This window comes from Corella eumyota, chromosome 1, assembly GCF_963082875.1.
Source record: "Corella eumyota chromosome 1, kaCorEumy4.1, whole genome shotgun sequence".
NCBI lineage: Eukaryota > Metazoa > Chordata > Ascidiacea > Phlebobranchia > Corellidae > Corella > Corella eumyota.
In genome coordinates, this window is record NC_137490.1 from 23000700 (window position 1) to 23027070 (window position 26371).

The following is a 26371-nucleotide window of genomic DNA, read 5'->3' on the forward strand; positions in this document are numbered from 1 at the left end:
AACTCCTTAAAAACAATCAGCAGATTAATTTTTGTACAATTAATCAATTAAATACCAAACTGCTAAAGTAACTTTAAACTAAAACGGATACTAGTGTATAGGAAAAAATGTCTACCCACATAGAGGATAAAAATATACAAAAAAATAAAAGGAACTTACTGAAGCGTAATTTCGAAAAAAGTGAAATGAGAGAACCGGAAAAACGAGAGAATGTTTGTAAACAAAAATAAACTTGATTCAACAAAATGTTACGATCAAAAATAAATTATTTATTACCAAATTTGAGAGCATTTTCATATAATTTAAATAACTCCAATATAATCTTGGCGAAAAGTTTAAAGAAAAATATACTTTTAGCAAACTTTCAACCGAAAAAAAATCTTTCTATTTCTTCTAAATTGTTTAATGATACGTAAGTTTAAATGTTATCAATTTGTGCATATAACAACATTTTAATTTTATTTGGGCAACTTATATTGTTAAAATTTGGCTTAAATGAAGACACATACATCCCGGCAGCGTGATGTAGTGGTAAGAACACTTGCTACACCACGCTTGAGGTCGTGGGTTTAATCCCCACTGCCCTCATGCTGTAGCGCCCTTGAACAAGGCGCTATAAACGGTACAAACTCCTGCTGAGCCAGCACCTAATCAGCAGCATTATTATCGGGCAATTATAATCTATAATCTCCCAAACTGCTACAGGCAACTTAAGACTGGGTCAGAGTAACTGATGTTACTTTATGTTTAAGTCGCGCATTCGACTTTCCCACATCGAGGATAAAGATATATACAGAAAAAAAAATTGATCATAATTACCTGATAATTATTCTGTTGATAGGTTTCTGGCTGCCATTTATAGTACCTAACCATAAAAAGGTTAGCCTTCTGTTGTAAAGTTGCTCTAAAAATTTTAATTCTGTTTTTAAGGGTGAATATAACAATCATAGATCGAAAGGGGAAAAAACATTTAACAAGTGGTTGTGTTGGAGATTCTATATTAGAAGTTGTCATCGATAATGATTTACAATTTGAAAATTATGGTAAATATTCATTTTAATATCTGGTTGGTAGTTAATTAACATTTCACTAATATATATGAAATTGTAATGTATATAAATGGGTCTAATGTATATTTAAATGTAATTCTATTTGTTTAGTTTTAAAAGAACCGGCAGCATGGTGTAGTTGTAAGAACACTTGCTACACCACACATGAGGTCGTGGGTTTAATCCCCACTGATCTCATGCTGTAGCACCTTTGAGTAAGGCGCTTTTCACTTAGGAGATAAAAATTGTTGTAATTTAATTTTTTCAGGTGTATGCGGGGGTACAATAGCCTGTTCTACTTGCCATGTCATATTTGACAGGGAGGTTTTTGACCAGATGGAAGAACCCCTTATGGATGAAAATGATATGTTGGATCTTGCATGTGGTCTCACAGAAACGTGAGTTATTTAAATCTTGAATTATTATGGATTCGAATTTAAATATAAAATTGTCCTGGGTTTGATCCCCACTGCTTTTATGATGTAGTGACATTTAGGCACTATAAATGGTTTGAGCTCCTGCTGAGTCAACACTTGATCTGCAGATTAATTATCAGGGAATTATATCCAATAATATCCCAAATTGCTAAGGGCAACTTGAGACTGGGTTGGGGTAACTGATGTTACTCTATGTTTAGGTCGTGAATTCAACCTTTTTACATCAAGGATAAATAGATATAAAAAAGTATTTGTCAACTATAGGGCAGACTATGGATTAGTAACTACTAGTTAACATAATAGTAAATGTGTAATTGAAATAATGTTATCACTCTAAAAAACTGTCTTGCTAAAATCACTATTCTACATGAAGCCTTAGGTTTAATCTCCACTGTTGTCATGTTACGCTGGAGCTTATGCTTACTTCTACTTATATTAATCAACAAGTTAAAAAGTTTTCACATTGAGGATAAACAATAACTTAAAAATGTTCAGGTCACGGTTGGGTTGTCAGGTTTTGTTGGACAAAAACATGGAAGGAATGGTCGTCACTTTACCTCGAGAAATCACTGATGCACGAGATTTATAAGATTTCTATGGTGTTTAATTGTATGCAAATTTTTACCTAGTTTTTTTATTTTATAATTTTTAAATGGTTGCAAAAAATAATGTGAAATTTTTTTCTTAAATGGGAGTTAATTGTGTTTAAAGTAATTTTTTAATTCAATCACTAAATCTGGTGGTACAAAAATACGCCTTACAAGCTGCATTTTTTCCTTTTATGAGATTACTATTAGATCTCTTGCCTGGTGTGTTCATAACAAAATTTGCTTGCGCATTAAAAATTGTGTTTATATTTTAAAGGCCTTTAAATTAGACATACATTAATATATAATCATAAAAATTTAATATATTCTATGTTTTAATTTTTATATCACTGGTTATAATTATTTTAGTTTCTAATAAACCTTTTTATGAGTATTTTGATATTTTCTTTGAATTAAAAGCAATTGCAGCAAGGTGTAGTGGTAAGAACACTTTCTACACCACTATGAGGTCGTGGGTTCAATCCCCACTGATCTCATGCTGTAGCGCCCTTGAGTAAGGTGCTATAAACGGTACGAACTCCTGCTGAGCCAGCTCTTAATTATTGGTTAATTATAATAATATCCTTAACTGTTAACTCGGACTAAAAATATATAAAAAAATCTAGTTTTTAAACTACACATTGTATTTATTCAATGCAACAACATTATTAATGATTATAACATAAAAATATATTATCACCATGCAAAATTATTTATATGTACACAATAAGGGCAGCTCTGAGGATAAATTGCAAATCTTGCGTCAACCAATGTGAACTTAACAAACTCAAACATTATCCAAACACCAAAAAAACATAAATTAATAAAAATTTCTTCAACAATTTTTATATTTTTAACTCATTTTAAACTTTACAAAAACATTACAATATTCTCTAATAAAAAATGGCAATAATAAGCAGAAAATAACACAAATTAATTCAATTTATATCCTAGTTTTTACTCTAAAAAGACCAGTTAAGGCAGAATTAAAACCCAAAAATGTTCTGTTTTTTGCACCTAAATGTTAGAACCTAATGCTGTGAAGCAATATGTAAGGATTGATATTAAAGTTTGCTAATTAGAAAATTGTTGCTGAATTAAACAAACTGTTAAATTTGTTTTGTTTAGAGTTAATTTTGGGTAAGTGATATTAAATTATTTTTTGAGTTAAAATCGTCATCAAGATATACTCGTCTGATTTAAGATTATGTTGTCACATAGACATGTTTGATATCTCATAAAGAAACTTGGTTTAAATTCAACACAGAAAAAAAATTTTGAGTTTTTTAAATAAGATGTAAGCTCAAGAAAAAAAGTGTGATATTATTTAAGAAGTATAAATGATTAAATGTTTTTTAACTAGGGTGTAAAAAACATTGTTTTTTGAAGTTTTTAGAAACTGTTGTACTTTTTATAGAAAATATTTTTTGAAAGATACTATTTTAAATTCATAATAATAATAATAATTGGGTTAAATATACTATTTTTTGTTTCATAAAAAAAGGAAAAAAACTTTAAGACTAATAAATAACCGTTTTTAATTACCAATAATTTTGGATAATAGTAAAATTTTTTTTAGTTTTGTAAAGATATGAACTTGAAATTTAATTTCTAAAAATATTAAATCCATCTTTTTAATATTTTGTTTAAAGAAAAGCTTAAAAATAACCTTTTTTGAAGCTTTTTGTCAATTTTGAAAAATTTTCAAGATTTTTGATTTTTGGAGACAAAAGTTTTTGGGGTCACTGGGTGAAAGGTCGCATCTGATGAATATTCATTTCGATGGTTATCCTCGTTTCCATAACGTCCTTCAAGGATTGCTGAAGGTCGCCGTTCAAGCGTGAAAGTTGGGTATTTTTGTTTTTTAGTTCCCTGATATTATCTTGTAATTTTGTTTTGGTGCTTGAAGTGCTGTGAAAATAAAAAAAATTTAATTTAAAAAAGACATAAAAAATATGATATTTAAAAAAAATATTTTAAATTTAATTTTAGGTTAGAATGGTGATTAATTTATTTACTTAATCTTAACTTGGGATAAACTTCATTAAAAAAACATATTCCAAATTGAGGACAAATGTATTTAAAATTTAAATATGTTTCGAAAAAAACTTTAAAGTGAATATTCTAAATTGAGGATAAAATAAATTGAAACTGTTCTAAAATGAGGGTAAATTCAATTGAAACTGTCCCAAATTGGGGATAAATTTAATTTAAACTGTCCCAAATTGGGGATAAATTTAATTTAAACTGTCCCAAATTGGGGATAAATTTAATTTAAACTGTCCCAAATTGGGGATAAATTGAATTGGAATTGTGCAAAATTGGGGATAAATTGAATTATAAAACCTCCTATATTGGGGACAGATATAAAATTACATCTCAAAATTGAGGACAAAATTTAAAAAATACAAAATCGAGGACAAACTTACTCTTGTGTGGGAGGTGGGGCAATCTTTGTGTCCTCGTTGGATATCGAGAGGGGGGAAAGAGTCAAGGGTTCTTTAATGACCTCTGAACTTTTGACCCTAGTTCGAGGGGGTTTGGTTGGGGCCTGAAAATAATTTAAATTAATGTTTTATAGTTAAAAAAAAATTGTTAATTAAGATTGTAATTAAAAATCTTAATTAAATGTTTAAACTGTAAAAAGGAAATCTTTATAAAAATATAAGAAATTTAATTTAAAAAAATTTAATCGGAAAACAAAAGGAAAAAACAACAATTATTAAGATTTTGATTTAACAAAACTTTTACTTTTTTCTGGGCAATGTTTTCTTCCTTTCCTTCTAATTCTGTTGAGTCCGAAGACTTTAAAACTTCTTCTTAAAAAATCAAAATTTTTAGATTTTTACAACTTAAAAAAATAAATGAAAGAAATTTTGATTAACTTTAAAATTTGCCAACATTTTAAAATCTAAACATTTTTGTTTTTTGTATTTATTTTTATCCTCGTTGTGGGAAATTTGGATGCACGACTTAAACATAGAGTAACAAAAGTTACTCCGGCCCAGTCTCGAGTTGCCTTTGGCAGTTTGGGATATTATAGATTATAATTGCCCGGTTTAAGGGCGCTACAGCATGAGGACAGTGGGGATTGAACCCACGACCTCATGTGTGGTGTAGCAAGTATTCTTACCACTTCACCACGGTGCAAGTCAAATATAGATTTTAATTTTTAAGATTACCAACATTTTACTGGATTACAGACATTATTGAAAACTACATGACAGAAAATGCCATTTTACTTCCCAGCCCTTCTTTAAAAAATCGCTTAAAATGTATTTAATTTGACTAAAATTTCAATAAAATGTCGCTTTTAAAATTTTGATTTTCAGAAATTTGTCCATTAAAAAAACACACAAAAGTAAAAAAAAATAAACTTTTAATATTTTTTTTTAACTTACTGTGTGGTCTTGGTGCTGGGATTGGTTTCTTTATTTCATTTTCTCGTTTTAAACTATTTGATTTCTCCAGAGTTTCCGTTTCATTATTTTGTGAGCTTTGATTAAAATTGCTAAAGTCAGCAAAAGATTCTTGCGGCAACGCTGGAGCTGTTTCTTTATTCTAAAACAAAATTTAAAAAAATTAATTAGTGAAAAAATTTTAATTAAAAACAATTTAAATATTAAAAATAAATAAATTACTAAAAAATTTCATCACTAAAAATGTTTAATTACTAAATTAATTTTTTTTTTTAAATATTAAAAACTCACAATATTATTATTATTAGTTGGGCGTGGCGGGGGAGTTGGTCCATCTACTCTTCTTTCAGGCTCTATTGGGGATAAATTAAATAATAAAAAGTTTCAACTTTTAGATTAAAGTAAAAAAAAGTATTCACCCTATGGATCTATTGGAGATAAATTTAAATTTAAAAAGTGTCTACCCTTGCATTAGAAATATTTAAAGTATTTACCCTGCAGTCCACTTTTGGCTTGGTTTTTATCGAGTGAATTTGAACTTGACCCTTGCTCAGGGGGGTCAATCCTGGGTCTGGGAGGTGGAGTTGGGGCAGGGAGGGTTGGTGGGGGAGGGGCGCTCTCTAGTGATGAGTTTGAATCCGATCTATGGGGATAAACTTTTAAAATTATATTTTATTTATAAAATAAAACTTTTATCTCAATAAAATTTAATAATTTGACCTTGGTCTTAAAGGTCGCGACGACCAATCAGAATGCTCGGGATCAGATCGATCCAGGTTGTCATGGAAACTGTGGTTGTCGGATGAGTGGTCACTACTGGCAACTGAGGATGACGACGATGCCGTGCTTGACCGACCTTGAAGATAAAGCACAAAAATATATAGTTTTTTGGACAGAATTTAAATATTAATAAATTCTAAATCTTTTAAAATCCCAAAATATTCATTTGTAAAATATTTAAAAGGTTTAAATTTTAAACCTTGTCGCTGATTCCCTCTGTAAGGTTCCTCCTTGGAGGGGGTCGACTCCCCTGAGGAAGTAGGGGATGGGGAAGGTATATTCACTTCACGCTTGCCTGAACAAAACATAGGTTTAAACATCTATGACATCACAAGTTAAACAAACTATGACATCACAAGTTAAACCAACTATGACATCACAAGTTAAACCAACTATGACATCAAAAGTTAAACCAACTATGACATCACAAGTTAAACCAACTATGACATCAAAAGTTAAACCAACTATGACACCACAAGTTAAACCAACTATGACATCAAAAGTTAAACCAACTATGACATCACAAGTTAAACCAACTATGATATCAAAAGTTAAACCAACTATGACATCACAAGTTAAACCAACTATGACATCACAAATTAAACCAATTATGACATCACAAGTAAATCAACTATGACATCACAAGTTGAACCAACTATGACATCACAAACCTGCATCATCGCAGCTATCAGGTTCGGAAAACTCGTTCTTTAAATATCCATAAGGATTGGTCGCAGGTCGTCGTTTCGCATGACCCCTGGGTGAAGAGGTCGTCGAACCCTCATCAAGGGTTGTGTCCTCACCTTTGACCTGAGATGGGGTCATTCGAAGGGCAACCGGGTAGTGAAGATTTTCCTAAATTAAGATTTTTGATAATATTTAAAAACAAAACCTTGTAAGAATTGTTTTGTTTAAGTTAGTTTTAATGATATAATGACATTTTTTTTCTATATCCTCTTAAGGGGGCAGGTTTTGATATTTTTATTGGGTAAGGGTATGCAGTTTTGGGACATGTCTGAGCTATTCCTAAATGCCGAACTCAAGGGCGAATAGTGTGGCATTGGTGCGGTTCGAACCTGAAATCTTTCGGCTCGTAGGCCGACGCTATGACCAGTTCACCTTACTAATGATATAATGGCTTTTTGTTATAGATCTATATATAAGGAAGCTTATTGGATGATATATGTACGTCCTTTTTAAGGTGCCTACAAATTAAAAAAAAACTGCTGTTTGTGGTGCGCTCGTCAATTATCATATATTAGTTGAGAGTTGTGACCATATTACAACAATTAGAATCCAGACTGGAGGGTAAGTTGTCGACTAGTTAATTAAATTATTTCTTAAAACTTGTGGAAAGTAGTTGTTAAAATGAATTACTTGATTGGAATCGGGGACTTGATCAAAATTTGCCAAGGTTGTTGAACTTGAAGTTCGGTCGCTAAAAGTTTCCCACTCTTCTCTGTTTCCATCTAGTGGGAAAAAATATAATTTTTAATCATTGGAAAATACAGAAAATTTTTAAACCAGATTTAAAATTCTAAAAATTGTCAAATTAAAAACAAAGAACATATATTTTTGTTTTAATGAATATTTTAAATATTTTAATAATTTTCAACCTTTTTGTTTGTTGTTAGTATGCTCTGTATGTTCTGAAGCAAAAGGATCCAAGTCTAAAAAGGTTAAAAATGTGATTTTTTTGGATTTAAAATATTTAATATTTAAATTTTTTTTCGTAACACATTTACGTAATAGGTTTTAATATTTTATTAGCAAACTATGTGACTTGTTTAAGCTATCTGTAAATGCCAGGCTTAAAGGCGAATAATGTGGAATTGGCGAGGTTTGAACCCGAAATCTTTCGGCTCGTAGTTTAATGTCATGAACGCTTAACCTCCCAACGAACAGCAATAAATAATTTTTTTTAAATTTGATAAATAAAGTAAAGTACCCCCTCTACTGGCAGCTTCAGCCCCTCCAATATCGATAAGAGTCGGTACAAGACCTTGAGGGAGGTGTGGGGGGAGGTCGTAACCGTTTTTACGAGCTACCACTAGGTGGAAAGCTGTGCAAAACTCGTCCAAAGTCAAGTGGCCGTCCTGGTCCATGTCTGATAACTCCCTTAATCAAAAAAAAAACAATTTTTTTTTGATTTTTTGCTTTTAATTGTAAATAAATTAATTTTGTTATTAAAAAATTAAACTTTTAAATGTTATTTTAAATTTTGCTATTTAAAATAATGTAGGTAGGAGGTTTAAAAATGGAATTTTTATTTTTAAATTAATTATTTTTGTTAATAACTTATTTATAAATAATTACTACATTAATTTTGTTTTTTTTAACTCACCAGATATGAGATAATTCTAAAATTGGTAATTTTGATTTTGTGAAAAAATTTCGAGCAGTTTGGCCTGAAAAATAAAATAAAAAATATTAAAACTAATTAAAAAAAATATTTTATATTTATTTTTTTATTTAAATTTAATAAAAATAACAGGAAAAGGGCACGTTATAAAATATTATTTTCTTAAATAAACAAATGACATCATTTGTTGAAAGAACAATAAATACATTGTTACACTTTATGATGTCATAATACTCATATTGTTATTTAATCATTTTAAAATAAAATACTGATAATAAATAATATGTAATATACCAGCTGTTTAAATATTAGATTGTTTATATTTGATTTGGAAATTAATTGTGAAATTTAATTAAATTTATGCACTTGTAAAACAATTTTTTAAAGTTTAAAATTAATTAAAATATAAGAATGATTAAAAAAAGAAATTTCTATTTATTAAAATCAAAAAAATTAAAAGTGTTTACTAATATATAAAAAAAAGTTTCTACCAAAAAGTTCTTACCGTCAATTTTTCCCTCAAGGTCACTTTGCATTGTGGCAAATTGTTTCGTGTAATACTCCCGCTGTTCTACTGTTATAACCCAGGGGTCTTGCCCGCCATCTTCTGGCCCCTTTTGGGTTGTAGGCTCGTCCTTTATAGGAGAGGGTTTGTCCCATTTTGATTCAGGGGTCCAGTTGGTTTTGCCAGCAGAATTAGGAAAGTTTTTACCTAAAGAAAATGTTGTAAATTAAAAAAAAAATTTTTTTTTTTTCTTATTTCTTTATCCTCGATGTGGGAAGATTGACTTTTTGACCTAAACATAGAGTAACAACAGTTACCCCGACCCAGTTTTGATTTGCCTGTTGTAGTTTGGGATATTATAGATTATAATTGGCCAAAATTATGCTGCTGATTAAGTGCTAGCTCAGCAGGAGTTCATATAGTTTATAGCATCTTACATAAAGGCACTATGACACTACACCATGCTTGCTAAATAAAATTATCAAGCATATGTATTAAAAACTTAAACTACAGCCTATTTTTAAAATGGCTTATGGTAAAAGAAAAAACAATATAAAAAAATAAAACAACAAAACAACATCATAAAATCAGATTTTAGTCATCCAATTTTAAAACTAAATTAAAAACTTTCTTGTAAGTTTTACAACTGCTATAAAACAACTTTATGGCTCAATAAAACTTTTTTCTATTTCACAAACAACAAAGTAAAGTTTAATGTTAAAAAAGTAATATATTTAAAAAAAAAATTAAATTCAAATAAATTCTTTCTTAAGTTAACAAATTTTACCAGAAAACTAACTAAAAATTTTTTTTTTTTATATCTGGTCCCCATTATCTGAACCTTTTTATGTAAACTCTTTAAACTTGTACTCCTTTAATTTGAACCCTATTTAACTGAACCCTCAATATCTGAACCCCTTTCTTTTAACTCCTTCATCTAAACACTTTATACCTGACCCCCTTTTATTAACCCCCTTGTCTGAATTTTTTTAACTGAATCTCTTACATCTAAACCCCGTTTTTTAACCCCTTTCAGACCCCCTTTAGTTTTTTAACCCCCAAAACCATTTATTTTTTTGTATAAAATTTATCGCCTTTTTAATTATTACATTCTAATTTAAATAATTAAAACCTTGATAAAAAGTTGATTTTAATAAATCATACGAAGAGTTTCGACTGTCGCTGCTGTCCCAACTTCTACTCAAACTCATCTTTCTGTGAATCAGAGGGGGGCAAGGGATTGGGGGAGACCGTTCATGGTTAAATGGTCGCAGGGGAGTATTTGGAGGGGTGTATGCTGGGGGGTTATAGGAACTCGATCGAGCATGGAGTTTTGAAACAACTTTTCGGAATCGTCCTAACAGAGGTGAAGGTCGAGGTTTTAGAGTTTCAGTCTCTTTATTTTTTGTTTCTTCAGGTTTAATAAAATTTTTGGGCGAAAATTTTGATAAGTTTTCTATTTTTGGCAAACTTTTTTTTGAATCTTCAGTTTTTGAATTTTCCTTAGATTTCAAATCTTTTTCTTTTTGAAATATTTTAAACTTTGCAGTTAGTTGTTCAAGCGGCCACGAAAAACTAAGTTTATCCTCATTTTCAGAGTCTGAACTCTCGGTCTCTAAGGTCAAATCATCGTCAACCTCCAAAGGTGAAAGGTGAATGAAATCAAACCCAAGGTCACAGGGTCGAAGGTCATTTTCAATCGAATTTGAAATGGAAAACGGTTGTACTTTTTCTTGCCTGTTTTTATAAAAATTTCTTTCCATTTTTTTGATCAAAATATCAGAGTCATTAATAACTGAGTAAGCTTCGATAAAACCACCACTGTTGAGTATTTGATTGAGTGAAGGGCTGTTGAAACTGTTGCTAAACTTTGTTTTGACAAGATTGTTTGTTTTTACCATGTTAGGATTAGAGTTTGTGCCTCTTAATCGTTGTTTTAGTGGTGTACGAGCCAAAATTGGGGTGGTGACTGATTTGTGAGCAACCATAAAAGAGTTGTGACTGGTTTGTGTCTTCAAAGGCCTGTTTTGTGTTGATACTGAGAAAGGATTGTAACTTTTATCAAGAATTATATTTTTATTTTTTGTCTTATTAATATCATTAGCCGAACTATAATCTCTTTGGTTGTTTAATTTCAGCAAAGTTGTTCGCAGTTCAGTTGTTCCCGTTGATTGGGAAAAATCTTTATTAATAGTGGGCGAATATCGGTTAAGGGTAAACCCCAGGTCACTGGAGCTGTGGGATTTATGGAATTGATGTTTGTAAAGGGGAAAGGGGGTGGAAAGTAGTTTTACTTCATAGGGTGAAGTGGGGATCTCATATTCGGTCGACATCTTGAAGTTTTGGAAAATTTAAAGCAATTTGTAAGTTAAGGATATATAAGCATAGTTGCTTTTTTAAATTGTGTCTTAATTTTTTAAACTTCTGAAAAATTATTTTTAAATTTTTACTTTCCATATAATCCACAACACTTTGTTAAAACTATTAAAAAAATCTGTTTAAAACAAATATGGTAATTAATTAATTGAACTGTCAAACACTTTAATTAATTAAAAGTTAATTCCTGTTGGGCTTATATAAATAGAAATTACAACAGATATCTTAACTAAATTCTACACAAACATTTAAAACCATAATTCTGAATTAAAATAAGTTTAGTTTCTTTATATCAATATATAACCCAGATCTTATATATATATATATACTTTCTATTTATTTGTAAATTAAATCACGTTTTTAATGTCCCTAAACTATAAAAAATTGTCTCATTTTTGTATTAAACCAAATACGAAAATATATAAAATTTTATAGTTAAAGTTAAATTTGATATTTTTATCAAAAAAAAAACCTACTACTGGAAATAACTAAAAAAACTAAAATGAATTTTTTAACTTCAACTTCCCTAGCTTGATTTAGATTTTTTTCCAACTTTCCCTCACTTAAATTTCACCACAAATAAACCCACACAAAGTTATTTTAGCAGAAAGGGAATGTTTTGATGTGCCTCACTTAATTTCAATGTCCACGACTCGACAAAAATCATTTACGTTAAATTATTAGAGTAAAAAACCATTCAGGGATGACCTAGTTTAAGGGCCTTTGTAATTTGATGATGTCATAATATAATTATGATGTCATTATTGTTTATATTTGACTCAAGAATTTCCTTTTTGAGTTTGAGTTTTAAGTTTAAGGAAATAGATAAGAGTGGGACAGGAAAATAAAATGTTTACATTAAAAAACATCAAACTTCAAAATTAAAAATTAAATTTAGTATATACTTTGTGTTTATAAATATGCTGAAATCTATTATTTTAGTTATTTTAAATTTATAAAAAATTGACTTTTAAGTTGAACAAACTAAGCTTAAAAGATCGACTTAACAACTAAACAACAATGCCCTTTAAATCCTGTATTTTTTATAACATTGACTCACTTTAGTAACTATAATCTATAACAGAACTTTAACTTGGTTGAAATAATAATTTACTTTCTAAAACAGACATCAGTTTTTCCTTTCTTTAAAATTATTTTCATTTTAAAGATTCTTGAAATATTTAAATCCATATTATTACCCAAACTAAATAAATATTTTTAATCTTTCCAGATATTGGTATTTAAAATAAAAAAACTAATTTTAAACAAATCAAATAGAATGAAAATACAAAATGTTATATATAGGTCCAATAAATAGACCTTTCAAATAAACAAAACTGCCATTTGTGGTGTGCAGGTAAATTATCTGGGGCAAATATCAGTTGAGAGTTGCAACCATATTATGACAATTAAAATCGTGACAAAATACAATGAATCATCGACTACTGTTCAATTAAATAATAAAAAATTAAAAACCTGGAGTTGAATGAACTGGACTTTCATCGAATGAGGTCCAACCTCGGTTTGCTGGGAGGTCATTAGGGGGCAATTTTGGGTATAGTTTGGTCACAGGTTCACTTGAGGTTAACTTAGGATATTGCTGGGTCGTGACCCCTTTTAGCACAATGGGTGAGGTCACAGAGGTCGAAGGAGAACTGATTGTTTGTCGAAGTTTCGGGTGATGACCATGGAGCTGAAATTATAAAAGTTTTGATTTAAAAAAAAAGGTATAAAACAAAATAGGGGTTGTAACTGAATACGACTATTGTAAGGCGAGTTTTTTTGAGGCTATTTTTGTGAAAATTAAATTGACAAAATATGTATTATTGGCCACATTACAAATTACACAATGTTTTCGTCTATTTCTTAACTTTTAAAATTGTAAATATACCAATTTTATAAAACAACAATAAAATAAAATCTTACATTTAAAGGCTGAGGTCGTGGTATTGGTTGCCCTTCCATAATTTGCGAAATAATCCAAAAAAATTTATCGCATAAATTAACCTTTCAGTTTAAACAAATATAAATAGATCGCCTAAATTGAAAATAAAAGTTTATATTAATTAATAGATATAACCATAAACATGTAAATATATTTTATAATATCGCTTGTTTGTTTTGTTGTTTAGCTCAAAAATTTAACTATAAACAAAAACAATACTTGCAAGTTCCTGCCAAAATAAAACAATTAAAACTTAACTAATAATACTATGTGGCATATATGCCACACAATTTTGTGGCACGTGTTTTAATCAATTTCTAAATCAGCTAATTATATTTAAAATTACATTATTAAAAAAAACAAAAAACTTAATTAATCAAAAAAAATTAACAAATAATTGCATAAATTTTTTGAAAGAATTTAAATTTACAAAATCAAAAGTTAATTATTATAAACTAATAAACGTAAAAATTAAAGCAAATTATATTTAATAGTTTTTTTGTTAAATTAAATTTAGTTTTATTTGTTTAGTTCGTTATAAAAAAAAATGTTTAGTTTTTAAAACAACCCAGTAAATTAACGGTTTTTGCAACGGTGACTTTAAAAAAACACAACTTGGTTACTTTTTTTATTCCATAGAAATTGAGAATCTAAAACCCGTTATTTCTCCACCCTAAACAGTTAAGTTGGTTTTTTGTTTAATAATTTGTTTTTAATAAATTTTTATTTATTTCATTTAATATTTGTGTTAGTTTACTGGTTTTAGTTAAATTTTAAAATTTGCAAATAACAATCTGACTATCAGATAATTGTTAAAATTTGTAATTTTTTTTCTTTATTTTATAATGCAAAATTATTTACAGAAATACGTTTTTGTGTAAAATTAAAAAAGAATATATTGAAGTTTAATTATAAGATGATTTAAAATTTTCTTAAATTTATTACAATATTGTTTAATTTCGGTTCAAATATCTTATTTTAATATTTTAAGGTTGTATTTGTTGTAAGTATGTAACAGACTAGACTGCAAATGTAATTAGATTTGGTATTTAAAAACATTTGTAGTAACTTTAAAACAATATTTATTTTAATTGTTTATTTAAATTAATTAATCCAATTTATTACAACCAGTATTTTGTTATTATATTTTACATAAGATCTGATAATTAAACATTAAAATGTATATGAGTTTTAATTCATAATTTAAAGCATAGATTTGCATTAGTATAATGTTTTAAATTACCATTTACAGTATGATCTGATGTTTTAGTATTTAAAGGTGTTGAATATTTAAATTGGTTCTAGACTCGGTTCTAAACATAAAGTGTTACAGGCATTTATATTGTTACCAGTTAAATTAATAGATTTTTTTTGTATATATTTTTATCCTTGATGGGGGAAGGTCGAATGCGCAACCTAAACATAGAGTAACATTTGCTACCCCAACCCAGTCCGAGTTGCCTTTGGCAGTTTGGGATATTATAGAATATTATTGCCCGGTAATTATGCTGCTGATTAAGTGCTGGCTTAGCAGGAGTTTATACCGTTTATAGCACCTTACTTAAGGGCGCTACAGCATGGGAGCTGTGGGTATTAAACCTACGACCTCATGGTGGCGTAGCAAGTGTTCTTACCACTACACCACGCTGCCGGATAACAGAAAATGTTTAATGTTAAATATTTTTTTAATTTGTATATTAATTTAAGATTAACAATTTTACATAATTTTATTTATGTTTAGATATTGAATAAATTTGATTTTCAATAACTTAAAAAAAGTAAAAATAAAAAGGAAATAAAAAAAATGAAGCGAAGGAATATCGATGTAGGGAAACCACCTAGAAGGCCAGCGAAACGAACAAACAAATTCACTGAGAGTGTTTATGGGAGGTCAGATTTTAAATTATTGTTCTGTTTAAAGCTTTTCTGTTATTATCATCATCAGCCTGCTCTAAAGTTTATTTTGTATCAGGACTTCTTTACAGCTTGACAAAAGAGAAAATCAGGCCTAGGATCTTATTTAAAATGCCTTTAAAGTAACATTTGTTATCCTGGCCCAGTCTCAGGTTGACTTTAATAGTTAAGGATATTATTAATTATAATTATCCAATAGTTAATATGTTGACTGGTTTTGGCTCAGCAGGAGTTTGTACCGTTAATAGCGCCTTATTTAAGAGCGCTACAACATGGAAGCATTGAGGATCAAACTTAGATCCTATGTACGGAAGTCAAGTTGGTTTCACATACCTACCACTACACCAAGCTGATAAAATTTAAGATTTATTTGACATTGAAAATATATTAACACAAATCATTTACTTCCAGTTCATTCATTTACTTCAAATTCTTGGTGGTTTGGATGTTTATCCTCCTTGCTGACTTTATCCTCGAGTTCCGGTTTGAGTACATCTGGCCTCTGTGGCTCCTCATACAAAGTGTTTACGACACGTTTAAGTACCAGGGATTGGTGAGTTTGAGGATAAATAAAAATACCTGAATTTTAACATTTTGGCCTTAATTCCTAATTGGACGATTTGCAATTAGAAATAAAACTCGAATATTGAATATGAGTTAAGTTTGCAGTGCTATAAGGATTGGGCCTCTCTAATACAGCAGGGTGGCGCCTTGAGTAAGGCGCTATAAACGGTATGAACTCCTGCTGAGCCAACACTTGATCAACAGCATAATTACCGGGCAATTATAATCTCTATAATATTCTAAATTACCACATACAATTTGAGACTGGGTCGGGGTAACTGATGTTGCTCTATGTTTAGGTCGTAAAGTTGACCTTTCCACATCGTGGATAAAAATATATATATATATACAAAAAAATATCATTGTTTTTTTGATAGGTTTTTCTTGAAATTTAATTGATGTTAACTGTATTAATAAATCCATATTGTTATTTAAAAATTGAACTTATTTTTAAAATTAATTTAACATGAAAATCAAGGCCTCCAATTTATAATTTTCATCAAGTGAAAAACTTTTCTGTTTCAGGCATATTCTGTATTTTTTGTTTGTATCGCGATAACTTCGGACACAATATGTTTGCTCTTTATTCCCATCCAGTGGTTGTTTTTTATGGCAAGTACTTACGTTTGGATCCATTATGTTTGGCATACAGGTAACAACTTATTTTTTTACTTAATTGGGAATTTTCTTGCTATTTCTAAGTGTATAAAATGTCTAAAAATTGTAACAAAATAAAAAATTAAAATTCTATAAAAATGCAAAGTTGTACATGTATAAAATATCTGAAATTTTAATATTTAACTTTTTTTTGCCTAAATTGATTTCTTTTTTTATTTATTTGTGTATGTATATAATAAATCTAAAAAACTAAGAAATGTGTAAACGAAAAACTAACATTTCCTTATCTTAAATGGAAGATTTCTAAATTTTTAATTTTTTTTACTGTACTAACCTTAAAATGTAATACAGATAAAGGAATATGCATTCCAACCGTATCGTTATGGTTATTATTCATGTATGTTGAATCAACGATAAGATTAAGGGATTTGAAAAATGGTCCGTTCCATGTTGACCTTTGTCGACCTTTCGCAGCGCATTGGTGAGTTTTGTTTAAAGATAAAATTTGTCGTTCTAGGTTTTGTTAGAAACCTGACATCATATTTTGTTTAATTATTATATAAATTTATTTTTTAAAACTATAATTTAAATAAATTTTTTAACATTAAGTAAACATTACATTTTTTTTAGTAAAACTAGTTTTTTTTCCAAGCAAAACTATTGAAATTTTTAGGCTGTATTTTAATTATTCATAAACTAAACCATAAAATATTAACAATATATGATTTAAATGAATATATCATGATGGAGATAATATAGACAGATTTTTTTATTGTTTTTTTTTGGTTATTTGCATTTACATTCAATCCTTTTACCACAAAATATATTGATTTCCAATATGAAATAAAACTGAATATTTAGTCTGGGCATTAAAGCCAATTAAACAACTAAATACGAAGGAATTGTTTGTTTTGGTTTTTATTAATAATTTAGATTTTAAATATCTGTTCAGAATTATTTCCATGTTACAATATTTTTTAATATTATGGTATTATGATTTAACATACATTACGTTAACTGCAAATAAGAAATATAGAGAATGTGTACATGGCTTACTATTAACTTGAACTATATCCTTGCTTGCCCTAACCATATAAATTAACTTAATCTACTACCCTGCTTGCCCTAACCATATAAATTAACTTAATCTACTACCCTTGCTTGCCCTAACCATATAAAAACTCTAAATCTACTACCCTTGCTTGCCCTAATCATATAAAAACTCTAAATCTACTACCCTTGCTTGCCCTAATCATATAAAAACTCTAAATCTACTACCCTTGCTTGCCCTAACCATATAAATTAACTTAATCTACTACCCTTGCTTGCCCTAATCATATAAAAACTCTAAATCTACTACCCTTGCTTGCCCTAACCATTTAAATTAACTTAATCTACTACCCTTGCTTGCCCTAATTATATAAAAACTCTAAATCTACTACCCTTGCTTGCCCTAACCATATAAATTAACTTAATCTACTACCCTTGCTTGCCCTAATCATATAAAAACTCTAAATCTACTACCCTTGCTTGCCCTAATCATATAAATTAACTAAATCTACTACCCTTGCTTGCCCTAACCATATAAATTAACTTAATCTACTACCCTGCTTGTCCTAACCATATAAAAACTCTAAATCTACTACCCTGCTTGCCCAAACTCTCACTAATATAAGGTTGTTGATAGTAGTACACATTGCCTACCTTTGCCTATCTAAGAGATCCCTATTATTCATGTGTTATTCAGCATATTTACTTTAAACTTAAACGCTCTAGTGTGGCTTAAAATTTGTTTATCAATTTTTAAATATGTATTCAATACATTTTTTTAAACTTTTTAAATTTATGTTTTAGTATCGGTCACCCAGTCGTCACTCTGGGAATCGGGTTAAAAAGTTACGTGACATATCGACTTAAACTAAGAACTCAACACGAGGTCCAGAAAGAAAATAATTTTTATTACGAGCTTTTAAAGCAAGCGTTGCCAAAAGAAATACATCATAATCACACTTTAGCTGTTACTGAAAAAAGTAAGAAATAAATATAAAGTTATTTTTTTAATAGTTTGGTTTTGTGTTTATAATAGACTTATTTGATGCATATTTGTTAAATAAATTCTTTTAATGCAATTATAAAACTAGACCTGTAGATATATAATATACTACAGTGTGGTTTAAGGGTTAAAATATTATTAAAATTTAAATGTTATTTAAAAATTTTAAACTTTTTGCAATTTTGTTGTGATCAAAATTAAATTAAAATATTGTTCTTTACAATTTTAAGAATTTTTCTTGTCATTCTTTGTATTGTTCTTGTTTTTTCTGGAAATGAAATAATAATTAAACAAGACAATTAATTTTAAAAATAATCATTTTATAAAAAAAATTATTTTTGGAATTTTTTTGATTATTTAAATTTTTTTTTAGATGAAGAAACAGTTCAAAATAATGGAATAATTTCAACCAATAAGAAATCAAGTGAGAAATCTCATCGACCAATCACGTTAGATTCTTCAATTCAAAGTAAAATTTTTGTTTTTATTTTATGTATTTATTTTGGCTAAATTTTTTTTTATATATTTTTTTTTAATTATGAAATTTTTTTCGAAGTTGCTGAAATTCCACCTCCATCTAAGAACGTGACCCCAAGTTCAACGAACTCTAGTTCAACAACCCCGAGTTCAACAAACACAAGTTCTACAACCTCGTTATTTTTCAAAAAAGGGAATTCACCTTCTGCGGAAAACGAGGGTAAAAGAAAAAGTGTTTCATCAGCGAGTAAAAAATCCGAGAATTCCGCTTCAAATCAGGTTTCAAGTTTTTTGTTCTTTACTAGAGTTTTAATTGGTTGCATGGTGTAGTGGTTAGAACACTAGGGTTAACTACAGAAAGTTCCGGGGTCGATCCCCACTGCTTTCTCCTTGGGTTGGGCACTGTCTTGGTATGAGCTTTTGTTAAGCCAAAATTCAATCAGCAGATCAATTATAGGACAGTTATATTCCATATTATTTTGGACTGGCAAAGGCAACTAGAAACTGGGTCAGAGTTACTAATGTTACTCTGTGTATCAGTAGCGATTATGTTGGAGAGCATACCTAATCAGCAGCATAATTATCGGGCAATTATAATCTATAGTATCTCAAACTGTCAAAGTCAACTTAGACTGGGTTGGGGTAACTAAAGTTACTCTATGTTTAAGTCTAGAAGTTGGCCTTGCACATAAGGAAAATGAAAACCAAAATAAATTAAATAATCTTAATTAAAAGTACCATATAGTTTTTTAGTTGTGATATCTTTTTACTATTTATTACCATAACAATTGCTTTTGTAAGTCTGCTTTAAACTTAATTTAGTTTTTTTTTTAATATTTTTATTATTTATTTTAGAATAAAATCAAATCTGGAAGTGGGAATAATTCTCCAAAATCCAATAAAAATAATTCTCGGCAAGACCATTCAACAAACGAGGTTGAAAAACATAAAAATCATATTATTTCACCCCCTAAAGTGGAGGTGCCTCATGCGCTAACGAATGGACATATTTTAACGGAAAATAATTTAAATTCAATCGACTTAATCACACCACCAAGGTAACTAGAATATTTTTACAATGTTAAAATTTTTGTAATCTAAGTTTATTGTAGCATTGGTGTGACTTAAACTCGAAAACTTTTGGCATGTAATCTAAAGCCATCACCAATTTGCCACAATATTGTTAAAATTTTAAAAGCAACTGTTTGCAATCAACCACAAAGAAACATAAATAAAAAAGGCTCAAGGGTGAATAATGTGGCATTGGTGCCGCTAAAACTTGAAACCGTTTGCTTGTAATATGATACCATAAGCAGTATACCAAACTACTAAATAAATCTTGGCTTCTATTTAAAATCAAGCATAAAAGACCATAAATATATAAATTCAATTTATTGGCCACAAAACAAAAAAATAATGTTTGTCTTGTGCGGGTATTGTCACAGGCAAATTTTTGTCAGAACCTTATCACGACAACTGGTTTAAAAAAGATACTTAAATGAGTAACAATGCAACTTATAGGGATTCAATAGATTTTCCCGTAACAAAAGTTATACAACCTTTAAAGTTTTGAAATAAAAAATATTAGTATGTTTATTAACAATGCCATTCGGTAGGCGCTCTACAATTTTAATTGTCATGATATGGTTGCAACTCTTAACTAATATTTGCCCGCGATAATTTTCCAGCGCACCACAAATGGCAGTTTTATTTATTTTGAAGGTCTTTAAATAGGACATACATATGTATATTATTTAGCTCCATTGTATGTAGATTAATCCTCTAAATATTAATAATAAATTATTCTTACAGTGCCGTTGAATTACTTGAGTCCACAATTTCAAAGTTAAGAGATGAGTTGACCTCAGCTCAGAAGAGGGAAGTTGAGATTAAAAATAAACTCGAGTTATTTCAGAGTTTAGAAACTTCATCAAGAAACGATCTGAATGCGATTAAAAAGGACAATGATTTACTTCAAACAAGGTTGAATCGAATTTTGACTTTTTGAATATTTTGTTTTCACTTAAAAGTTAATGTTTTTTAAAAATAAACCCATTCAGTACAGAAAACTTTTTATAAAAATTTAGTTTTAACACTTTTTAATTTGATTTTCTGATTTCAAAAATAATTAAATTATTAAATGCAATAGTTAAAATATTCAGTTGGTGATATCTTTTTGCCTATACACTGACAACCATATTATTGATATTATCGAAGTTAGGTTTTTTTAGAGGTGGGGTTAGAAGGAAAGGGGTTAAAAAATATCGTCCATTTGGTGAAATGGTTTTGAAAATATGTCAGTAATCTAATTAAAATATAAATTGTTTTAATTATTGTTAGGTTAAACAACGTGGTTAACACAAAACAAAAAGATCGCCAAAATATTTTCGCTCTCGAGAAGAAATTAAAACAAGAAAGTGACCAGCGCGTGGCAGCAGAGAAACAACTTTCGGAGGAAAAACGCCGGAGGAAGGAAGATGAGGAAAGTGCGACTCGTGCCGCGGCTACAGTTAAAAGTAATCGGTATGTGCCGCAAACATTTCAAAACGATTGCTTTAATTTTTTTTTCGAATAATTTTTAATTTTTTTTTAAATTGCTCCCTCTAGTGACAAAGAAAGTGCGGAAGTTTTATCAAAAGCAAAAAAAGACTTGGAAGAAGAAATTTGTAAAATTCAACATAATCTTTCGCTTAAGGATGACGAATGCAACAGCTTCAAACGTGAAGTTCAGGTAGAAATTTAGTTTTAATTTTGTAAAGCATTTAACCCCTTTTTCTTTTTTTTGGCATTTACTGCTTTGTAAATATTTTTTTCTTTTTTAAATTATAATATTTTTATTGGCTCCTGTTTTATTTAAAGATAAACTTCTTTTTAATTATTGAAATTTACCATTATAGGAGGTATAAGTTAGAGAAAACGAAATCTGTAAAAGATTTCCTCTTTTAAGATTTTTTTGTAATTCTAATATTTCAACGCCTTTTTTTAAAAAGAGATTTTTAATTATCGAAACTAAGTCTAATTATTAAAAATTTATTTTTACAGGAATTACAACTTAAAGAGAAATCTATAAAAGAATCTGAGACTCTAATGTCAGCACTGGAGGCCATGCAGGACAAAAACTTAATGTTAGAAAACTCGTTGAGTGCAGAAACTCGACTCAAACTCGATCTTTTCTCAGCACTTGGTGACGTTAAACGACAACTCGAACTTGCACATGGTACATACATTGTAGTTTTATAATCATGTTACTACATTGTTATTATTATCATTGTTTTTTTTGTTGTTAAACCATTATCATTATTTGAGTATTGGCGTGTAAACAAACCTATTGCTAACTATTTGTTGTATTCATTATTAATGTTTTATATTTATTCATTCTTTCATTCTCATAAAAAGGTCGACTTCATGACCTAAACATAGAGTAACAACAGTTACCCCAACCCAGTTTTGAGTTGTCTTTAACAGTTTGAAATATTGTAGATTATAATTGCCCAATACGGTAATTGCTGATTAAATGTTGGCTTAGCAGGAGTTTAAATCGTTTATAGCGCCTTACTCAAGCGCACTACAGCATGACAGCCCTTGGAATCAAACCCAGGACCTCATGTAGTGAAGCACAGTTTTCACACAGCTGCCTCTTAACGTGTATCAAAAAGGCATTGTTTAACCATTGTTCTAATCCCATTGTTATTGTTTAGTTGAAATCTATAAACGCGACAGTCAGATCCAGGAGTTGAAGACCAGAATGTCGGATATTTTATCGCTTCTCCCCGAGTCTCGGTTAAGGTCCCCTACCCCCCATTATTCGGCAAATTTCTTGGAAAAGCCCCTTGTTCACCCCAACTCCCCAGAGTACAACTTCAATCCACGGACCCCAGGACCCCCACTAGTGCACATGGACCCAATGATGATGCCCCCTATTCACCTTGACCCCAATGCTGCAATGTACACCCCATCCACTTCCGGGGTTTAATTTTTTAACCCCAAATTTTGAAATCTTTCTTTTTCTCTCTGTTTACCCCCTGCCCCCTTTTAGTTTTTAACCCCTTTCCTATTTTAAAAAATCTTTTTCTTTTTATACCCCTAACGTTGAATATTTTGCTTAAAATTTAACTCCTAAATTTAAGTAAGAATTTTTACAATTTTTAAACAAATTTACCAAAAAAAATTGTAAATATTTGAATATTTTTTCTGGAAACTTTTTTTATTTTAGTTTTTTGAATTTGTTACTAAACCTAAAAGTTATTTTGTTCTTTCTTTGTTTTCTACAATTTCTTCTTTTCCAATGACGTTTGTTGTTTGCGACTACGTCATAATCATGGTGGCCCTGGTGGAGCTTTGCTTGTGACATCACAATCGTTTTTTGTATAATCGGTTTGTTATTTTTTGTATTGTCTACGGGTATTTCGGTGAATATTTTCTATGACATCACAGTCCACTTTCTCATCCAATATGACGTCATCGTTTTGATGAAGTTTTACAACTTAGTTGTGACGTCATCATTGTTACTTATGACGTTGTACTTGTTCCACGAATTTGTGCAATCTTAAGCTGCTCGTCACCGCTGGGGATCGCTCTGCTGGCCAGCGGGGATTTCCCTTTCGTGACGTCACTACTTCCGACTTAATAATAAAATCAGACGGTTAATAACGTCATTTTTTGTTTTAAAGGCAATAGAAAGTAAATAAAAGATCATTTCTTAAAAAAAGTTTAAAGGTAACAGTAAGGGTTAAAATGTGGGTTAATTATCCCTGCCTGCTTTTATGAAATAACTAAACTTGTAACCCCCTTAGAAATATTTATAAACCCCCTTAAAAATGTTATCTATCCGGGCAGAATTTTTATACCTTAAAGCCCGTTCACACGGCGTACGCAACTTAACGTAATATAAGATTTTGCAACCATTTAAAATGAACAGAGTCGTTCACACGTACGAAAGTTCGCGAAAGTTAGGTAAGATTTCGTAAAGTTTTGCAGCCGAAGCGAAATTAACGCAAGATTTCGTAAGCGGTTTACTTTTATTAGATATTTTGTATTACGTAGCGCAGCGCAACGTTACCTTGTCGTGTAAACAGGCCTTACCCTTAAAATTTCGCCCTTTCTGCATTGATTTTAGAACTACCCGTTTAAACTGGCGGACGACGCTAATAGAGCTCCCAATTTAGGATGTAAAAACAATAGAAAGGGGTCTAACATTTATTTGGGTGATGTAGAAGGGTAAATTAATTTTATTCACCTATAAGTTTGACAATTGTAGGGCGCCTTAACTTAAGTTAATAATTTCACAAAGCACTAAATGCCGACATTTTATTAAACAACTTCGTTCAAACGCTGACCTGTTAAATTAAATAATGCATCGTTATAACAAGAGTAAAAAGTTTTTAACTTTTTCAGAACTTTTTTGTTAATCTTAAAAGTTTGTATTTGAAAAGGTTCCGGGTTTAAGCAATCTAATTCTCCAGTTTTCCAGTCTTTATAGCAATTAAAGTTCGGTGAATCAAGATTTTTGACAAAATCCTCGGGAAAAATTAATTTGGGGATATTTAAAAAGTCTTGAAGATCGTCTATTACTTTTCCAGTGTTTCCAAATAAATTTAAATCGCTAAGAATCATTAAATTTTTTAAATTGTAATATTTTAGCCAATTTTGTAAATGTATATCGTACAATCCATTCGTTAAAATAGAAGAAAGAAAATATTTTTTTAACATTTCTTTACTGAGCAACTCTAAATCTTTGTTGCTAGGACAACCGCAAAATATGTTGTTTATTTTAGGAAAGTAGTTGTAAAAATAGTTTTCGAAGGTTTTGTATCTATTTATTTCTTTATTCTTGATAAGTTGCTGAAAATATTAGTATTAAAAAGTTGTTTTTAATAATGTTATTATGTAGTTAAAGCAAAAATTTGTTAAATAATATCCCAAACTGTCAAAATAACTCGAGACTGGGTAAAAATATTTTAAACTGGTTTAGCTTGAGACTGGGTTAGGGTAACTAATGTTACTCGATGTTTAGGTTTTTAAGTCAGCTTCCACCATTTTAAAAATAAAAAGGACTAAGATAAGTTGTATAATACAAATTTTAACCTAGATGAAAGCAAAAACAATCGACTTTACGCTATTTATTTTTATATATTACCTGTGTAAAGTACTCTGACACTGCTCTAGTGACTGGGTCGCACAAAACCAATAATATTTTGGTTCTAGGTAACATGGTATTTATTTTAAATGGTATAGAATGGTTACCATGCTGTTGGTTAAAAAAATAACGTGGTTCGACTTCTATTGTTAAAGTATTGTCTGGAACAATCGGCATTGTGTCTCTACAAACACAAAAATTCACGAATTTTGTTGTTGTTTTTTAAATATAATTTCCCGCGCTTTTAATTGTTTTTATATTTATTATTTATCCTCGATGTGAAAAGGACGACTTTACGAACTAAACATTAGTTATCACCCCCAGTCTCGAGTTAATTTTGTCAGTTGTGGATATTGAAAACTAAATTTGGTAGTTTAAGATATTATAGATTGTATTTGTTCTATATTAAGATAATTAAGCAAGGCCGCTACAGCATGAGAGCAGTGGGAATCGGATTTTTTAAATAAAAAAGTCATATTAAAATAGCAATGTACCTGTATTGCCTTAGTGAACCCTTGTACTGCATAAAAAACGGCGTATTTTGGTTTTGATTCGTTTTAACTCTTATTAAAGGGTGTTTTTGTAAAAGTTTTACCAGCGTATTTTCGTGGCATTGTTTAGAGCCAATCACAATAGCGCTGGGAAGTCGTTTTGACGGTTTCTGGAATAACAAATGACATACATTTGTAAAGAAATTTAATCTTTTCCAATTTTTTCATTTTTTTAGTAAAATTACCTTATTTTTGTTTAATTCTTCAATTTCAAGCCAATCTCTTTTTCTTTTTTTGTTTTCAAAAGTTTCTAAATTTAGTAGAAAAAAAAATGTTTAAAATATTGCAGACTAAGTAAAGTAGTAAAGATTAGCTCATCCTTACCGTCATTATCGCATCTCCAAGCAAAGTAAATAAAAAGGCAAAACAAAGTTGTTAACAAAAACCAAGCTTTTTTATCATTTATACGTTTATACAACATCTTACAACGATTTAAAGTAACCTAAATTAGAAATTATTATTATAAATTTACATTAAATTTAATAAAATATTAAAATTATATTATTTAACCTAACTTTTACATTAAGTTTAATTTAACAGATAACTTAGAAGCTGTAAATTCTACTTACTATTGAGAGATACAAATGTTTGTAATGCT

The 26371-nt window shown here is 29.5% G+C and overlaps 4 protein-coding genes across 5 annotated transcripts; 2 read left to right on the forward strand and 2 right to left on the reverse strand.

Moving 5' to 3' along the window:
- The first annotated feature begins 203 nt into the window (after positions 1 to 203).
- LOC145761277 (adrenodoxin-like) lies at positions 204 to 2467 on the forward strand. Its single transcript, XM_082574572.1, has 4 exons — positions 204 to 412; positions 931 to 1043; positions 1318 to 1447; positions 1982 to 2467. Exons 1-4 carry the CDS (start codon positions 246 to 248, stop codon positions 2073 to 2075), a joined length of 504 nt encoding a protein of 167 aa, XP_082430698.1. The 5' UTR covers positions 204 to 245; the 3' UTR covers positions 2076 to 2467.
- Positions 2468 to 2736: 269 nt separating this feature from the next.
- Positions 2737 to 13555, reverse strand: LOC145751820 (ralBP1-associated Eps domain-containing protein 1-like). Of its 2 annotated transcripts, none has more exons than XM_082567946.1 (16): positions 13442 to 13555; positions 12992 to 13208; positions 9140 to 9346; positions 8617 to 8680; positions 8221 to 8390; positions 7889 to 7942; positions 7650 to 7741; positions 6944 to 7127; positions 6472 to 6567; positions 6213 to 6348; positions 5987 to 6135; positions 5784 to 5845; positions 5475 to 5634; positions 4825 to 4889; positions 4503 to 4624; positions 2737 to 3984 (listed from the first exon to the last, which is right to left on the reverse strand). In XM_082567946.1, exons 1-16 carry the CDS (start codon positions 13478 to 13480, stop codon positions 3816 to 3818), a joined length of 1986 nt encoding a protein of 661 aa, XP_082424072.1. In that variant the 5' UTR covers positions 13481 to 13555; the 3' UTR covers positions 2737 to 3815. The 2 variants fall into 2 exon arrangements, with proteins under 2 accessions (XP_082424072.1, XP_082424064.1); XM_082567938.1 differs by having other exon boundaries at positions 4825 to 4892.
- A 1652-nt stretch (positions 13556 to 15207) lies between these two features.
- LOC145763368 (macoilin-like) lies at positions 15208 to 23632 on the forward strand. The gene is made up of 13 exons (XM_082574805.1): positions 15208 to 15350; positions 15786 to 15927; positions 16464 to 16590; positions 16908 to 17037; positions 18411 to 18586; positions 18983 to 19078; positions 19166 to 19365; positions 19942 to 20144; positions 20899 to 21069; positions 21427 to 21609; positions 21694 to 21817; positions 22129 to 22303; positions 22785 to 23632. The coding sequence occupies exons 1-13, from the start codon at positions 15265 to 15267 to the stop codon at positions 23057 to 23059; spliced, it is 2088 nt and encodes a 695-aa protein (XP_082430931.1). The 5' UTR covers positions 15208 to 15264; the 3' UTR covers positions 23060 to 23632.
- Positions 23287 to 26211, reverse strand: LOC145763372 (heparan sulfate glucosamine 3-O-sulfotransferase 6-like). Its single transcript, XM_082574809.1, has 5 exons — positions 26098 to 26211; positions 25959 to 26023; positions 25717 to 25883; positions 25223 to 25406; positions 23287 to 23708 (listed from the first exon to the last, which is right to left on the reverse strand). Exons 1-5 carry the CDS (start codon positions 26192 to 26194, stop codon positions 23592 to 23594), a joined length of 630 nt encoding a protein of 209 aa, XP_082430935.1. The 5' UTR covers positions 26195 to 26211; the 3' UTR covers positions 23287 to 23591.
- Positions 26212 to 26371: the final 160 nt, after the last annotated feature.